At 37.0% G+C, this 14,046-nt stretch overlaps 1 protein-coding gene across 1 annotated transcript; it reads right to left on the bottom strand.

The window, feature by feature from the left end:
* Positions 1 to 10,187: 10,187 nt before the first annotated feature.
* On the bottom strand, positions 10,188 to 12,905 carry LOC141599464 (protein EXORDIUM-like 5). Its single transcript, XM_074419478.1, has 2 exons — positions 12,180 to 12,905; positions 10,188 to 11,061 (listed from the first exon to the last, which is right to left on the bottom strand). The coding sequence occupies exons 1-2, from the start codon at positions 12,824 to 12,826 to the stop codon at positions 10,638 to 10,640; spliced, it is 1,071 nt and encodes a 356-aa protein (XP_074275579.1). The 5' UTR covers positions 12,827 to 12,905; the 3' UTR covers positions 10,188 to 10,637.
* Positions 12,906 to 14,046: the final 1,141 nt, after the last annotated feature.

A 14,046-nucleotide genomic window follows, 5' to 3' on the forward strand; every position in this document is an offset into this window, starting at 1 on the left:
AAGGATTATTGGAAAGGAGCACGGCTACTCTGGATGGAGCGGTTATGGTTTTTGCAAAGTGGTATCTTGATGTGGTTTCACGCACAGTTCGTTTCCCTTTTGCTGAGGTCTGGGTCAGAGTGGGTGGTCTCCCTTTTGAGTACCTCACTATAGATGTGGGCTCATGTGGCTATGGTAGCTGGTAAGATGCTTAGTCAAAATTTTTATGTTGAGCCCTTTGAATTAGTACTTGACAATGATTTCATGAGAATAAGGGTGTGTATCAAACTTAATGAACCCTTGAAGCCTGGGTTCTTTTTGGCTATGGAAGGGAGGTATCTTCTATGGGTGCAGTTTAGGTACGAAGAAATTTTCAAATATTGTATTAGATGTGGTAAGGTGGGACATAAGGGCTCACAGTGTCGGGAAAGTATGATGGACATTGTTTCTAGTGTTAATGAGATGCTAGACCGTACCCAGGAAAGGGGTTTTGTGGTTTTTCAATCTCAAAGTAATCATACCATGTTCAACATGGTTTTGAGGGCAACACCACCTACTACCAAGTATGTAGACTCTATGTAAGATTGAGAAATGGGAGGAATACCAGAGATAGAAGAAGGAGAGACTCTCCTTAGAGAGTGATTGACTTTGATTTGGGTATTACTCCAGGGGGGAGGGTGTTACCAGGTTTGGTTTTTGCTATTACTGCCCATCCTTTTGCTGGACCTATGATTTTTCAAGTAGGTAATGGAGATATAGGAAGGGGAGTGCAAAATCAGGGGTAAGGTTCTAATGATAATGGTGATGTGGAAATGAAGGATCCTACGGGTAATAATAATGGGAATTGGAATGTGAGGGGAGAGGAACATCTGAATGGGAGAGGGGAAGTTCACAATCAGAATCAAAATGGACAAGAAATGGGGATGACATAGGGAAGTAATGCTGTTATGGGGGCAGGGGTTTGGATTGATGAACATGGTACTCAAAATGAAGAGTTTCACAGTGTGGAGGAGAATTTTGAGAATGCTGAGAATGCAGGGGATATACTCGTGTGGAATCGTTGGAGGCTTTGAATCAATTGCAGGAAAATGACCCATACCTAGTGCATGCTGGTCAGGGGAGATTAGTTGGAGTCTTGGATCATGACCAACGTATCCAAGAGGAAATTCTCAGTAGACTAGAAGGGAATATGGAATTGGCAAGAATGGATGCTGATAATAGGGTTTTAATCAAACTTTTGACCTACCACCCAAGGGACTACCTATTATTCATCATTATCCTAATGGTTCTGTTGTGTATGTTGGGAATGGGGTACAAGATCAGGAAGGCAACCAGGATCAAGAAAATAAAGCTGCAATTCTGGGACAGGTTGAACAATTCTTTAATGAAGTTATTTCCATCAATAGTGATTCTGAAGCTGATAAGGTTATGCCAAAACAGTCATGAACACTGAGCCCAGTTAACTGGGATACTGAACTAGATGAGTCTTCTGGTTATAGTTAGGCCATTAACTTGATCTCACCTGATATTTTAGAGGAAGTGAACTGTCCTACGGGGTTGGGAAGTGCTGCTGCTGCTAGTCAGAGGGAGACAATCAACACTGAACTGTCTCTTGCTTTAGGGAACGAGGGTGAATACATGAATGCTGTGCAGAGGGGAAATGACTTACACAGGGGTCTCAATTCTGTTGCAATTGTAAACAAATAAAAGGAGCTACCTGAGGGATCCTCCTCTGTGTTGCCATTATCGGAGGTTTTCAAAATTTCTGACAACCTTGCTGGTATGGGAAAGACTATTGAGTGGCACTGAGCAGGAAAGGGGGAAAATTTCTGGTAAAGGACAACGTATGGTGAAGCTCTTTAATATTCCAGAAGTGGGAAATGGCTCAAGACTGTTCTCTCATATTGATGTGCAAAACAACTCTGATGGATGTATGAGACTGATGTACGTCTATCACGGGAATGATTTTGGTTTAAAGCACAAGGATGCCATTACAAGAGCAAGGAAGAGGAAGTGTTACACACAAATTTCTGAGGTGCTGGTCCCAACTGAGGAGGTTGATTCACTGGTTAAAGCTAAGGATTTCTTATCACTAATGGGTAAACGTGGGTGTATGGGAGATGGGATTCATGCTGAACAAAGGAAGTGTATGAAGAGTGGTTTTCATTTGAAAATTTCTGATTCTGATATGGAGGAGTCCAGTGACTCCTCTCCTGATTATGTTGATGATGGCTTTGTGGAGGTTGGCCTTTCTCAACCTCATATTTCACCATGAGTGGTTTGATATGGAATTATAGGGGTCTTAATGTTGCGCTTGCCACTACAATTCCAAGATATAGAGTGCTTATTAATAATAAGTACTATGATTTTCTTTTTCTTATCGAAACTAAATGTAATGTAAAGGATATTAGTCCTATGTTTTGTTCTCTAGGTTTTATTTAGTCGATCGGAGTTGATCCCACGGGTACTGCCGGTGGTCTTTGGGTAGAATGAAAGAAAGAAGCTCGAATGAGTATTGTGGAGTCATCTACTAATTTTGGGGTCTTGTTGGTTGAAAAATATAATGGGCTTCTATGGTATCTCATGTTGTTTTATGGTGCACCCCTTTTTAGCTTACGATTTTTGGTTTTACAAGAACTTGAGGAATGCTTAGGAAGATTAGTACATCCGTTCCGTATTGTGGGGGACTTTAATCAAGTAGAGTATGCTTGTGATAAGCTAGGCTCTAATATAAATCAAATTCCGGGTGCATATGAATTTAATAATTGGAAAGCGAGAAATGAATTGTTGGACATCCCCTTTAAGGGTCCAAGATTTACATGATGCAACAATAGGAAAGGGGATAAGAGAGTGTATGAACGGATTGACAAGACTTTTGGGTCTAAAGACTGGTTCACTCTATTTCCAGATACAGACATCAAACATTTCCCAATTCAAATTTCTGATCACGCACCTATTAAAGTGGATTTAAACATCATAAAATATCCAAGTAAGAAGCCGTATAAACTTGATGCATGGGCACTTGAGTACCCAGAGTGTCTTGCATGTGTCAAGGAGACATGGTGTATCCAGGATATAGGATCACCTGCTTTTCGGGTAGTTAGGAAGCTATCAAGAATAAGACAGTGTGTCAAAAAATGGACTTTGGATAAACGGATGGAATGGTCGGAAAATGGGATGATTTTGATAAAAGACTGGAGCAAGGTATGGAGATAGAGATCAATGGTGGTAGTGATGATGAGTACTCTAGAGTGAATGAGGAGGTTCAGAACTTTGCTTAAGCTATTGCTACATATTGGAAACAACGAGCAAAAATCAAATGGATGGTTGATGGGGACACATGTACGAAGTACTTCTTCAATTGGGTCAAGGGGCGAGCGAGTAGAAATTTCATTCTTGGGGTAAAAGGAAGGGATGGTTCTTGGTCTTACACGCGTGATGAGGTTAGCAACATCTTCCAAGAATATTTTGTTGACTTATATTCTTTTGCTCGTCAGGATCCCTACATGAGTTCCCATAACACTTCTGAAAATACTTTTGGCAATGTCTTAAACCACTTGAATACAAAGGTGATAGATGATGACGTAGACTTGCTCGAAATGCCTTTCACTGCGAAAGAAGTCAAGCGCGCTGTTTTTCAGATGGGACCTGTGAAATCGCCGGGTTCGGATGGCATCCCTGCCCTCCCCCCTACTACTAAGAGAATAAAAAATCTCTTAGTTTTCCCTCCAAAAGGTATCTAGGTAAATAAGGTAACAATTTTTTTTCATTACATTATTATCTTTTCAATTAATATATTTTTATAATTAAACTCGAATCTTTTAATTAAAATTCATATTTATGACTTTTTCATTAAAATCCATAATTTATTATGTAATCATTTCCATTTCCATAGATATTATTTTTTATCCGTTACACTCTAAAATTACTCAAACTTCTTCTTATGTAGTCTTTAACATAATTATTGTCATCACTTACACCCTAAAATTACGTAAAACTGTTTCTTATATTATCCTTCATCAATATGGTGTATATTTTAAAGGACGTAACAATTTTTATGTATTTTTTAATTCAAAAAAATAATAGTCTAATTATTCGTAAATCGTCTTTTTAAGTGCGTGGTATACAATTTTTATCTGTTTTTTTTATAAGGTTTATACGCGTTTTAATTAAATTTACATTTTTACATCACTTAATTGTAATTTAATGTCATAAATTAGTTTCATGCAATGATATAACATTATAGAGTTGATTTTTATAGTAAAGTAAACATGATTTAAGACAAAAATAACTTAAGTTAAAGTGTTTTTTCATTGTAATAAACTTTCATTTTCTACCTCTTACTAAGATTATATTAGTATATTATAACATTAAAGGTACATTTAATTTATGCAATTAACTTAATTAGAACGTCTCTTTATAAAACAAAACTAAAAAATACCGTGCTATAGCACGGGGATCTACACTAGTTTTTTTATCAAAAGTGCTGCCATGTGATTAAGAAAGACTTTACTAAAGCGGTTTTGTCAATCCTTAACTCGGGTATGGTTTTACGTGAGGTTAACAGAACTTTTATTGCCTCAATACCAAAATGTGATAACCCTGAGGAAGTTAAGGATTATAGGTCCATTGGCCATTGTAATGTGTTCATGCGGATTGTCACTAAATGCATTACAAACCGATTCGTCAAGATTATGGGCTATTTAGTGGGGGATCACCAAAATGCGTTTATTGCAAGGAGGAACATAAGTGACAACATCCTCTTAGCCCATGAGGCAATTCATAAGATCAATTCTCATAAGAAAGGTAGATCGGGAAGTTTTGCGTTCAAAGGAGATATGAGTAAGGCTTATCATCTCGTTAGATGGGATTTCCTGCAAGCGGTGCTTTACTAGTTTGGATTCCCGGATAAACTGATTCGTCTTATTATGGGTTGCGTTAGTACGGTTACATACGAGGTTTTGTTCAATGGCTCACCTTTAAAGCAGTTCAAACCGGCCTGTGGCCTTCGTCAATGGGATTCGCCTTACCTTTTTCTCCTTTGTATGGAATTTCTTTCCTCCAATGTGGTGAATGCGCAGAAGAATGGATGTCTTAAAGGCATTCGGATTTGCAGGGGGCGCCCCCTGACCCATCTCTTATTTGTTTATGATTCGATTTTTTTTATATAGGATAACGGGAATTCAATAACGAACCTTAAAGGTATCATTGATCGATATTGTAAGGCTTATGGGCAAGTCCTCAATAAAGAGAAATGCGGGATTCTTTATAGTCCAAGCATGAAGCTAAGTAAGATTTGGACATGTGTAAGAGTTTTCAAAATCAAGAACAATAAGGGTATTGGGAAATATCTGGGAATGCCCACGCAGTTCCAAGGATCAAAGAGAGAAATTTTCAAGGGCCTAATTGAAAATGTTACCAAACGTGTCTCTTCTTGGAATGGAGTCTTCCTCTCTCCGGCCGGGATATTTACTCTCATCTCCTCCGTTCTATCGAACATATCAAATTACTTTCTATCGGTATTCAAAATACTGTTAACTGTGACTAAGAAAATTAATTCTCTTCTGTCACATTTTTGAGGGGCGGGGTGTAGGCCAGGGAAGTCTCTTCATTGGTGTAGCAGGATGTTTACTAGCTTACCAAAGAAGGATGCCGGACTTGGTATACGCAACATAGAATGTCTGAACAAGCCCTTGCTGGCTAAGCATGCTTGGAGGATTGTTATGAAGGAGAACTCACTTTTCTTCTTAACTTTCAGAGAAAAGATCTTTGGAAACTCACTCTTATCGGAGGTTTTAACTCTGCGACCTGCTAGGAATACGTCTTGGTGGGGGGGGGGGGGTGAAAAGTGTTTTGCATGGGTTGGAGTTCATTCTGGACAGCATCAGTTGGCAACCTGGATTTACTTCAAACCTTAATGTTTGGACCTCTCGATGTGTTAACGGAAAGTCCCCAGACCCCTTGGGTGACTTTCTAGTTCAGGAATTTAATTTCCTTAAAGACCTCAGAATTAGGGACTTATGCTTAAACTAAGGGGCTTGGAACCATGAGCTGATCAAATTACTCTTTGACAAGGAAACTACTAATAAGAATTGGCTATCCCTCTTAGAACAACTCAAGGAAAGAATGAGATTATATGGCCTCTCACTCAAAACGGAGCTTATTCGGTTAAAAGTGGTTATGGGATCTTATTCGGTTAAAAGGATGTAAACGCTTTTGTAGCACTTGACTTTGGCACTTGCCCGGTCCACAGTCATGGAAGATTCTAGTTTGGAAGATTCTTACAAACTCTCTGACAGGCTAGTCGTATACCTATCAAAAATAACCAACTGGCACTAACTATATAGCTAGGGAAGTCGGGTCGATCTCCACAGGGAGGCAAGGTATCTGTTAAAGGTCCGTCTATTTGGTCACAAATAGGGGTTTAAATTTGGTTTTCTAAACTAAAAGGCTTAAGGGAAAGAGTAGTAAAGAAGAAGCATTAAAGGCAAGAAAATGTGAAAAAGAGTGATCAATAAAGAAGGAACATGTCGGGCTTTCGGTTCACTACGGTAGTCTAATGACTCAACTGCAAATAGCCTAGATAATTTACTGTGAGACGGATACAGGAAAGGTCTTTCCGGTTCACTTTCTATCTTAGATTTCCACTAACTTAACTTTCGTCCTCGTCAGAGTAGTCTACTGTTCATAGCAAGTCTGTTTAGTCCAATCTTCCGATCCAGGAATAAATTTAACCAGATTAAAGGGTAACTTAGAAGCGTGCACTCAACTAAGTCGGTATTATAATTATATTGCCATGGGTACAGATTCTCACAAATACATCATCTAGCTTATTCGCTACATCGTCACAATTCTACCATAGATCCCCTAGTCTCAACATGAATGAATTTAGCTACTCATGCTATTAATGTTGTCAATATTAATAGTAATGAATGAACTAATAATAAACATGATAAAACAATAATAAAATTACATAAATAAACTAGGGCAGAAATTAAGAGAATAGAACAAGAGATAAAGCAACTAATAACAATAATGAGATTAGAAGGATAAAAGAGATTACAATCTTAAGCATTTCCGGCGTAAAGATCAAATCCACTAAGCAAAGATTCAAGGAGAAAAAGTTTACAGTAGAAAGTTTTTAATGGAGAATTCAGAAAGTAAAAGCTGCGTTCAGTAGAGTAATTAAGAGTAAAGGTAGTGTAAAGATGTGTTAATGACCCAATCACACGATGCTTAAATAGAAATAACAAAGTCCATTAACTAAAATAAGCAACACGGGTTAATTAAAGCCCGTGTAAACTAATAACCTCTCGATCGAGCAGTTTATAACCACTCGATCGAGGACTTCAGCAAGTAATCCTCTCGATCGCGCATAAAGGTTACTCGATCGAGGAAAGCCTCAAATCAGTATTTCGATCGAGTGTATAAAAATACTCGATCGACCTCCTAAGCACAAGAAACCACTCGATCGACCAAGAAAAGCATTCGATCGAGGGTTCTTCCTCCAAAATCGGCTTCAACTCGTTGTCGACTGCTTCATTGACCATTCCTTCACGCATCCCAATGCAGTGTCTCGCTCTAAAATTCTCGTCTCCTCAAAATGCATGCAAAACAGGACGAAAAGGGTACGATTCCACCACTTTCAGGTTCATTCCTACAAAACAGACAAAACGAACCAAAGTAGCCATTTCGGGGCATAATGCAATACAAAACAGTGCATAAGTGCATAGAAATACATGCAAAATAAGGCTAAAAAGACTATATAAAATGCACGTATCACTCTCTTCCGGTGGGTGGGGAGTTTGCTAAAAGACACATGACGTGGAATTCGTCTTGTCCCCTATTCCATAATACTTGTGAGTTTGTTGAAACAGTAGATCATCTTTTCAATGACTGTGGCATCAGTGCAAGGATTTTTTTTTTTTGGGGGGGGGGGGGTGTCACCGTTATGAATTAACACTAGACATGCTAACGACATCAATGCCGGCGATTGGATCGTTAATTGGTTCCAATATCTAAGATCACTCAACGATTGACAATCACGTACCATTCAATTCTTGGCAATCATTGTTTCTATATGGAAGCTACGGAACAGTGTTATTTTCAAAAGGGGGGGGGGGGATTCATCCCTAAGGTTTTGTTCTTAATTTATAATCAGATGGTGAGCTTAGCGTTAGAGGCTACAAATAAGAGGAGAAGACTATAGCTTTGGGACCTTCTGAAACTCATGATGATGATGCTGTCATGGACATTGACAGTACTATGATTCGTAACGGCAGACCAGTCTTCGTTACTGGTGGATTTGGTTCTTGTCATATTGTCAGAGTAATGGTTGATGCAAGTTGGGAGAGAACATGTACGGTTGCTTGGGGTTGGGTTGCGTTGGATGAGGTAAGGAATGTGTTATTTAAAGGAAGTGGAAAGAGTCACTCTGAATCACCTTTGCAAGCAGAGGCTCTGGGGGTCATGAAGGCTTTAGAATGGGCATGTGATCGTGGCTTTCTTCACTTGGAGGTTTCGACTGATTGTCTTCAACTTCTGATGCAGTGGTCAGGCATTGGATCCAAGCACTACCAAATAAAAGGCATACTAGAGGACATCTCTTGCTTATCGACTAACTTTCATTGTTTATGTTTTAGTTATGTGTGTAGGAACCGCAATGTTGATGCTCATCTTCTTGCTCGAAGGGTCATGACAATGGCGTAGGAATCTTTCTTATCAGCTGCAAAAAAAAAAGTTTTATATCATTATTTTCCGCAATCCAACAATATAAGTTGCAATACCCGTCACAAGCTTGTGACGGGTGAAACATTATCCACGTGGGTAGATAAGACAAAAATTAAAATGCCTAGGGAGTCACAAATAATTTGTCTTATTCACCCATGTGGGTTTTACTTGACCCGTCACAAGCTTTTAATGGATATCGGCCGTCACAAATTCTCATTTGTGTATAAGTTGATGTTCATGAAAGCTAGTGCAATTTAGGGTCTTTCGGTTGCATGATAGGAGCATCTAATTAAAAAGAATTGAAATTGTATACACCCAAGAAATTAAATAATCCGTATCCTTTTGAATGATTAATGAATAAATTGGAACAAAGTCGGCATGTGATGGACCGAATGATACCAGGGATGGCTCCAAAATCCCATACTTTAAAATATACTGACTTTACTTTCCACTCATAAATTGTACAATCAATAGGCCCCCTCTCTTTTATACTCTCATATTATTATGTTGTTTAATTATACATGTCGACCTACTTATTTGTTTTATGTATTGCTCCAATTAAATGCATTTATTTTGTATTATAGTGGTTTTAAATAAGAAAAAAAAAAAGTTATGGTATACTTCCTCCATTCAACTCCACTCTACCATATTGTAAAATGCACAAATATTAAGGAGATAATTAAACAAGTAATAGAGGTACAAATAGGTGTGTGAAAGGTGCTTTATTAAATAATAGAAGTACAAATGAGTGTTGATTTTAGTGGGCCAAGTAGTGGCAAAGTATGTAAATAAAAGCTTGTAATAAGGATAAAATGGTAATTTTTCATGCTTTTTTTGGAAAGTGGTAGAGTGGAATTGAATGGATGAAAATGGTAATATGGTAGAGTGGAGTTGAATGGAGGAAGTATAAGATTATGATTGGTACTTGCGTAGGATAAATATGTGAAGTTAGAAGGTAAAAATTACAGAGGAGAGGTCCGAGAGGAACTAGTAACCTGAAATTTAATAACTCTGGCATTTTAGTTAAGAGTTTTTAATTTTTTTTATCACAAGGAGAACTTTCCCTTGCTAGTCTTTTTCCGCGATCATTAATAATAACACGGAATGAAGTTGACGTTTTATACCACTTTTCGGTCTCGTCTCATACTCCTATCTTGACCTTATGTCATATTATTCCTCAAATACTAAAAGGAGTGATTCGTAACTAGATATTAAGGTAGGAGATTGAAAACAAAGTTAAATAGAGAATCCCCTCTCAAAAATTTTGTTTCATGGAATTTTGAAAACTTGTAATCATGCAACTATGCAAATTTCTTCTTTCTTTGCAAGAAAGGACAAGAAGAAGAGGAAGAGTGCTTCCTAGTTTCTAAGTTAACATTGAAAAAAATCATTTACTATATAATACTTCCTCTATCTCAGTTATTTGTTTACGTGAAAAAGATAATGAAGACGTTCTAGAATAAAGGGGTAACAGGATATAAAAAAAGTTGTATATGGATAACCAAAGCAACAAAGAATACATAATTTACATGAGCAAGAAACCAATACAACAAAACTAAATGGCACATATCCTCCATGAGACCACAACTCCACAACCCTTGAATTTCTACTTCCCACCTTTTCTCCACTCATGAGTGTATATTTTTCAAAATAAAGATATCCAAAAATACTAATCCACTACTTTACATATAATACTACACTATATAATATAATAATTAACTAATTTTTTTTAAAAAATAATCCCTATCTAAATTTCTATATTATTCAATCACCCCCTCATGATTTTAGTCGACAATACCGCCTCAGAATACGATCACAAAGTAATACAACGGCGGTGTCTTGGCCCAGGGTCGATCCCATGAAGTAGAGTTTCTTAAAAATGTTTATTTAAGCCCGAAAATATGTATTAAGCTCAAAAATATTGAACCTTAATCCATAGCATTAGGACCAACACAAGCTTTCAAAACAGGGCTCCATAGCCATTGAACCAAGAACTTCCTCCCATTTCTCCCTAACAAATTATATGTCTTTCCTCCCCTATCCCTCATCACTTGTCCGGTGTACCCGCCACCGCCACCGGTCCCATACAACCCTTCACACAAGTCCCCAATCTCAGTTGGAGCTGTCGGGTCTTCGCCTGCGTACCAGGCATTGATCAATGGGTTCGATGAAAGCTCAGCTAGTTCGTGTCCTATTACGCTTATCATCCCATCCACGCCTACGTCATTGTTTGGTGGTTTCAAGGCGGTTAAGCCTCCACCGGTCATGTATGCCGGGATGGCGAAAGGGTATGCGCAGACGTCTGCGCATTGCTTCCCAGAGTTCCCTATCCAAGCGTATGGCAGCGTGTACCTAATCAAATTCAATTCAATTAGTTGATTCAATTCAATTAGTTGGAGTTCGCTATCATATTTACAGAAAACACTATTCAGCAATAATTATAGAATGAGACCGTCTTACCGTATAAGACGTGATATTGGTCACAAATGATAAAATAAGACTGTCTTAGCGTGTGAGACGATCCTTCTCTCACACGATAATTATGACATAAAGCTAGTTAAGTTAAGATCACTAAAATGGAAAAAATTCAAATATCAACACACCAAAGTCCTAAATATTTCAAACAATTAGTCTCACCTTAGATGGACATATCCGTCTAAAACGTAGACGGGTCAAATATATCACCACTTACATAATAAGACAAAGTGGTGACATATCACTTATTGTTTGTCTTATTATGAAAGTTGGGTAATATTTGACCAGTTTACAACTTTATTTATAACTTTAGACCGACAAAGTGAGAATTTTGTGTATTTCAAATATAGATTGCCCCGAGGTGAATTTAATGAAATCAAAGGACAAAAATTAAAGTTACTTTACTCTTTCAGACAGTAACTTCAAATTCAATTTAGCTCAAAATTTCAAGTACCTAAAATTAATTCAAAATCAAGTTATCTCAAATATCCAGGCATCAAATCTAAAACTAAATTCAATACTATGACATAAACAATCCCAAAATTACTACTTCCTCACTACCGATCATTTATTTACTTTTTTTGTTTTAATTCTCCATGAGAATATTTTAATCAAAGCTAAACAAATAAGAGCAATAACAATAGTAGTTCTTAGCATTGGTGTTGTCACCAAGAACTTTATTTTAAAAGTTATTCTATTGCATTTAAAAGTTGTTCTTATTTTTAAGAACCAGTTCTAAAATAAGAACCAAGTTCTAAAATATTGAAAAATGTACAACCAATAAATATAACTTTGTAAAATGTGAGAAACCATTTTACATTATTTATTTTATGGTTTTTTTCCATCAAAGAACTTCATATAAAATTCTTCTATTGTGAACAAAAATTCTTAAAAATTGGGGTTGGTGCATTGTGACATGGCATATGAAAAACTTTATATAAAGTTCTACTATTGCTATTGCTCTAATAGAGACCGAAATTCAAAGATAAACATACCCGACTAAAGAGGGAAAAGTGAAGTAATGAAATCCACAAACAGCCCTGCAATAATCCTGCATAGTAACATCGGTAGCCGTCAAAATCAAATAAATCCCATGCTTATGATCCACAGGAAACGGCGCCGTTTTGACAGCATTAGCAATCACCAGCTGCACAGACAATCTAGTCAAGTGGGTCCCCTGAGAATACTTATGATCGGAATATTCCCCGGCAACCAGAATATTCCTGGACACATTAGCACCGGTCTGATCAGTATAAAGCGAAACCGTTTTCCACCAATCCGACACCGTATTAACCTCCTCCGCTTTCGCCTTGGGGTTTTCCGAAGGCGAAATGGAGTGGATGAAATCCTTGATGATGGACTGTTGTTTCGCAGCCCATCGACCGTACCATATGATGTATACATTAATAGGAGAGGAAGAGAGAACTGGGCCCATGTGGTATTTTAAGTCTACTAAATTTGAAGAACCTTCAAATTTTTTAGAGTTTCTTAAATTAGGGATTTTTGGGTTGATTATTTCTGGTTTAATATCTAGGGTTTGTAGTTTATCTTCTTGTGGGGGTGATGCTGTACATAATAATGTTAATGTTAGTGATAATGTGAGGGTAATTAAGAGGGAGAAAATGGGGTTTTGGGGTGACATTTTTTTTTTGATTGTTTAGATAGAGAGGAAGTGGAAAGAAGAGTGTGAGTAAGGGAAGGGGATGGAAATGGGGGTTTATAGGAGGGGGAAGAGGGAAATTGAATTGAATGGGCTGGAGACAGCTGCAGTTAATTAAGTGTCCACTTGGCTTGATTGAATGTTGTGGTGGTGTGGTGACTATGTGAGTGTGTGTGAGAATTGGGTGATTTTTGAAGAAAATTGGATTGAATTGAATTGTGAATTGCCAATTTGTTTGATTTGGACCAAATAATTTGAAGAATTATTCTAAAGCAACCAACATTGAAATTAATATTTTTGAAAATAGGTTTTGTTTTATTCGGTTGAAATAAGCTAAATTAAGTTGAGCTGAATTAAGTGAATGAACTGGAATTGAATGAAGTTGAAGTAAGAGATAATTTGTGTAGAAGCAGAGCTGAGCCGTATTGAAGTGAATTGAATAAAACCGAGTTAAATTGAAATGAAATAAGTTGAATCTAACTCGTAAAGAATAAGGCCATTAGGTGTGTAACCGAGCCGATTTGAGCTCGAGTTCGGGTAGACTTGAAATCGGGTCAGAAACTTTAGCTTGAGCTCAAAATCGGCTCGGAATTTTCTGATCTTAAAAAAGTTAAAACTCAGAATCAGCTCGGTTAAATCATTATTTTCTTTATTTCTTTAACTTTTAAATAAATTAAAAAAATATATTTTAAGAAAAAAAAAGCAAATATAAAATGCTTATAAAATACTCCCTCCCAGTAACTATAATGTTCCCTCTTTTCCGAAACGGATTATTCAATTAATGTTCCCCTTTCTATTTTTAGAAACTTTTACTCTTATTTTATTCATTCCTCTCTCCTATCCCCAAACCCCACACAACTCTTTTACTCCTATTTTATTATTTTCCTTTATATTTTGACCCCACAATTCTTTATTTAACTATAATAATTCATCCCTCTCTCCTATCACCAACCCCACACAATTCTTTTACTCCTATTTTAATACTTTTCCTTAAGTATTATGCACATATCAAATGGGAACAATATAGTGACTGAGAGGCAGTATAACAAAAATATAATCATAATTGATCAAATAACATTTTATTAAGAACAAAAGTAATTGTAAAATTTGAATACCAAAATTTTAAAATAATAAAAAATAAAACAAGCTTAAAAGAGACCAGCTTTCGAGCTCTACTAAGGCTCGGAAGCGGCTCGAAATCA

Source organism: Silene latifolia, chromosome 9 (assembly GCF_048544455.1).
Source record: "Silene latifolia isolate original U9 population chromosome 9, ASM4854445v1, whole genome shotgun sequence".
Taxonomy (NCBI): Eukaryota; Viridiplantae; Streptophyta; class Magnoliopsida; order Caryophyllales; family Caryophyllaceae; genus Silene; species Silene latifolia.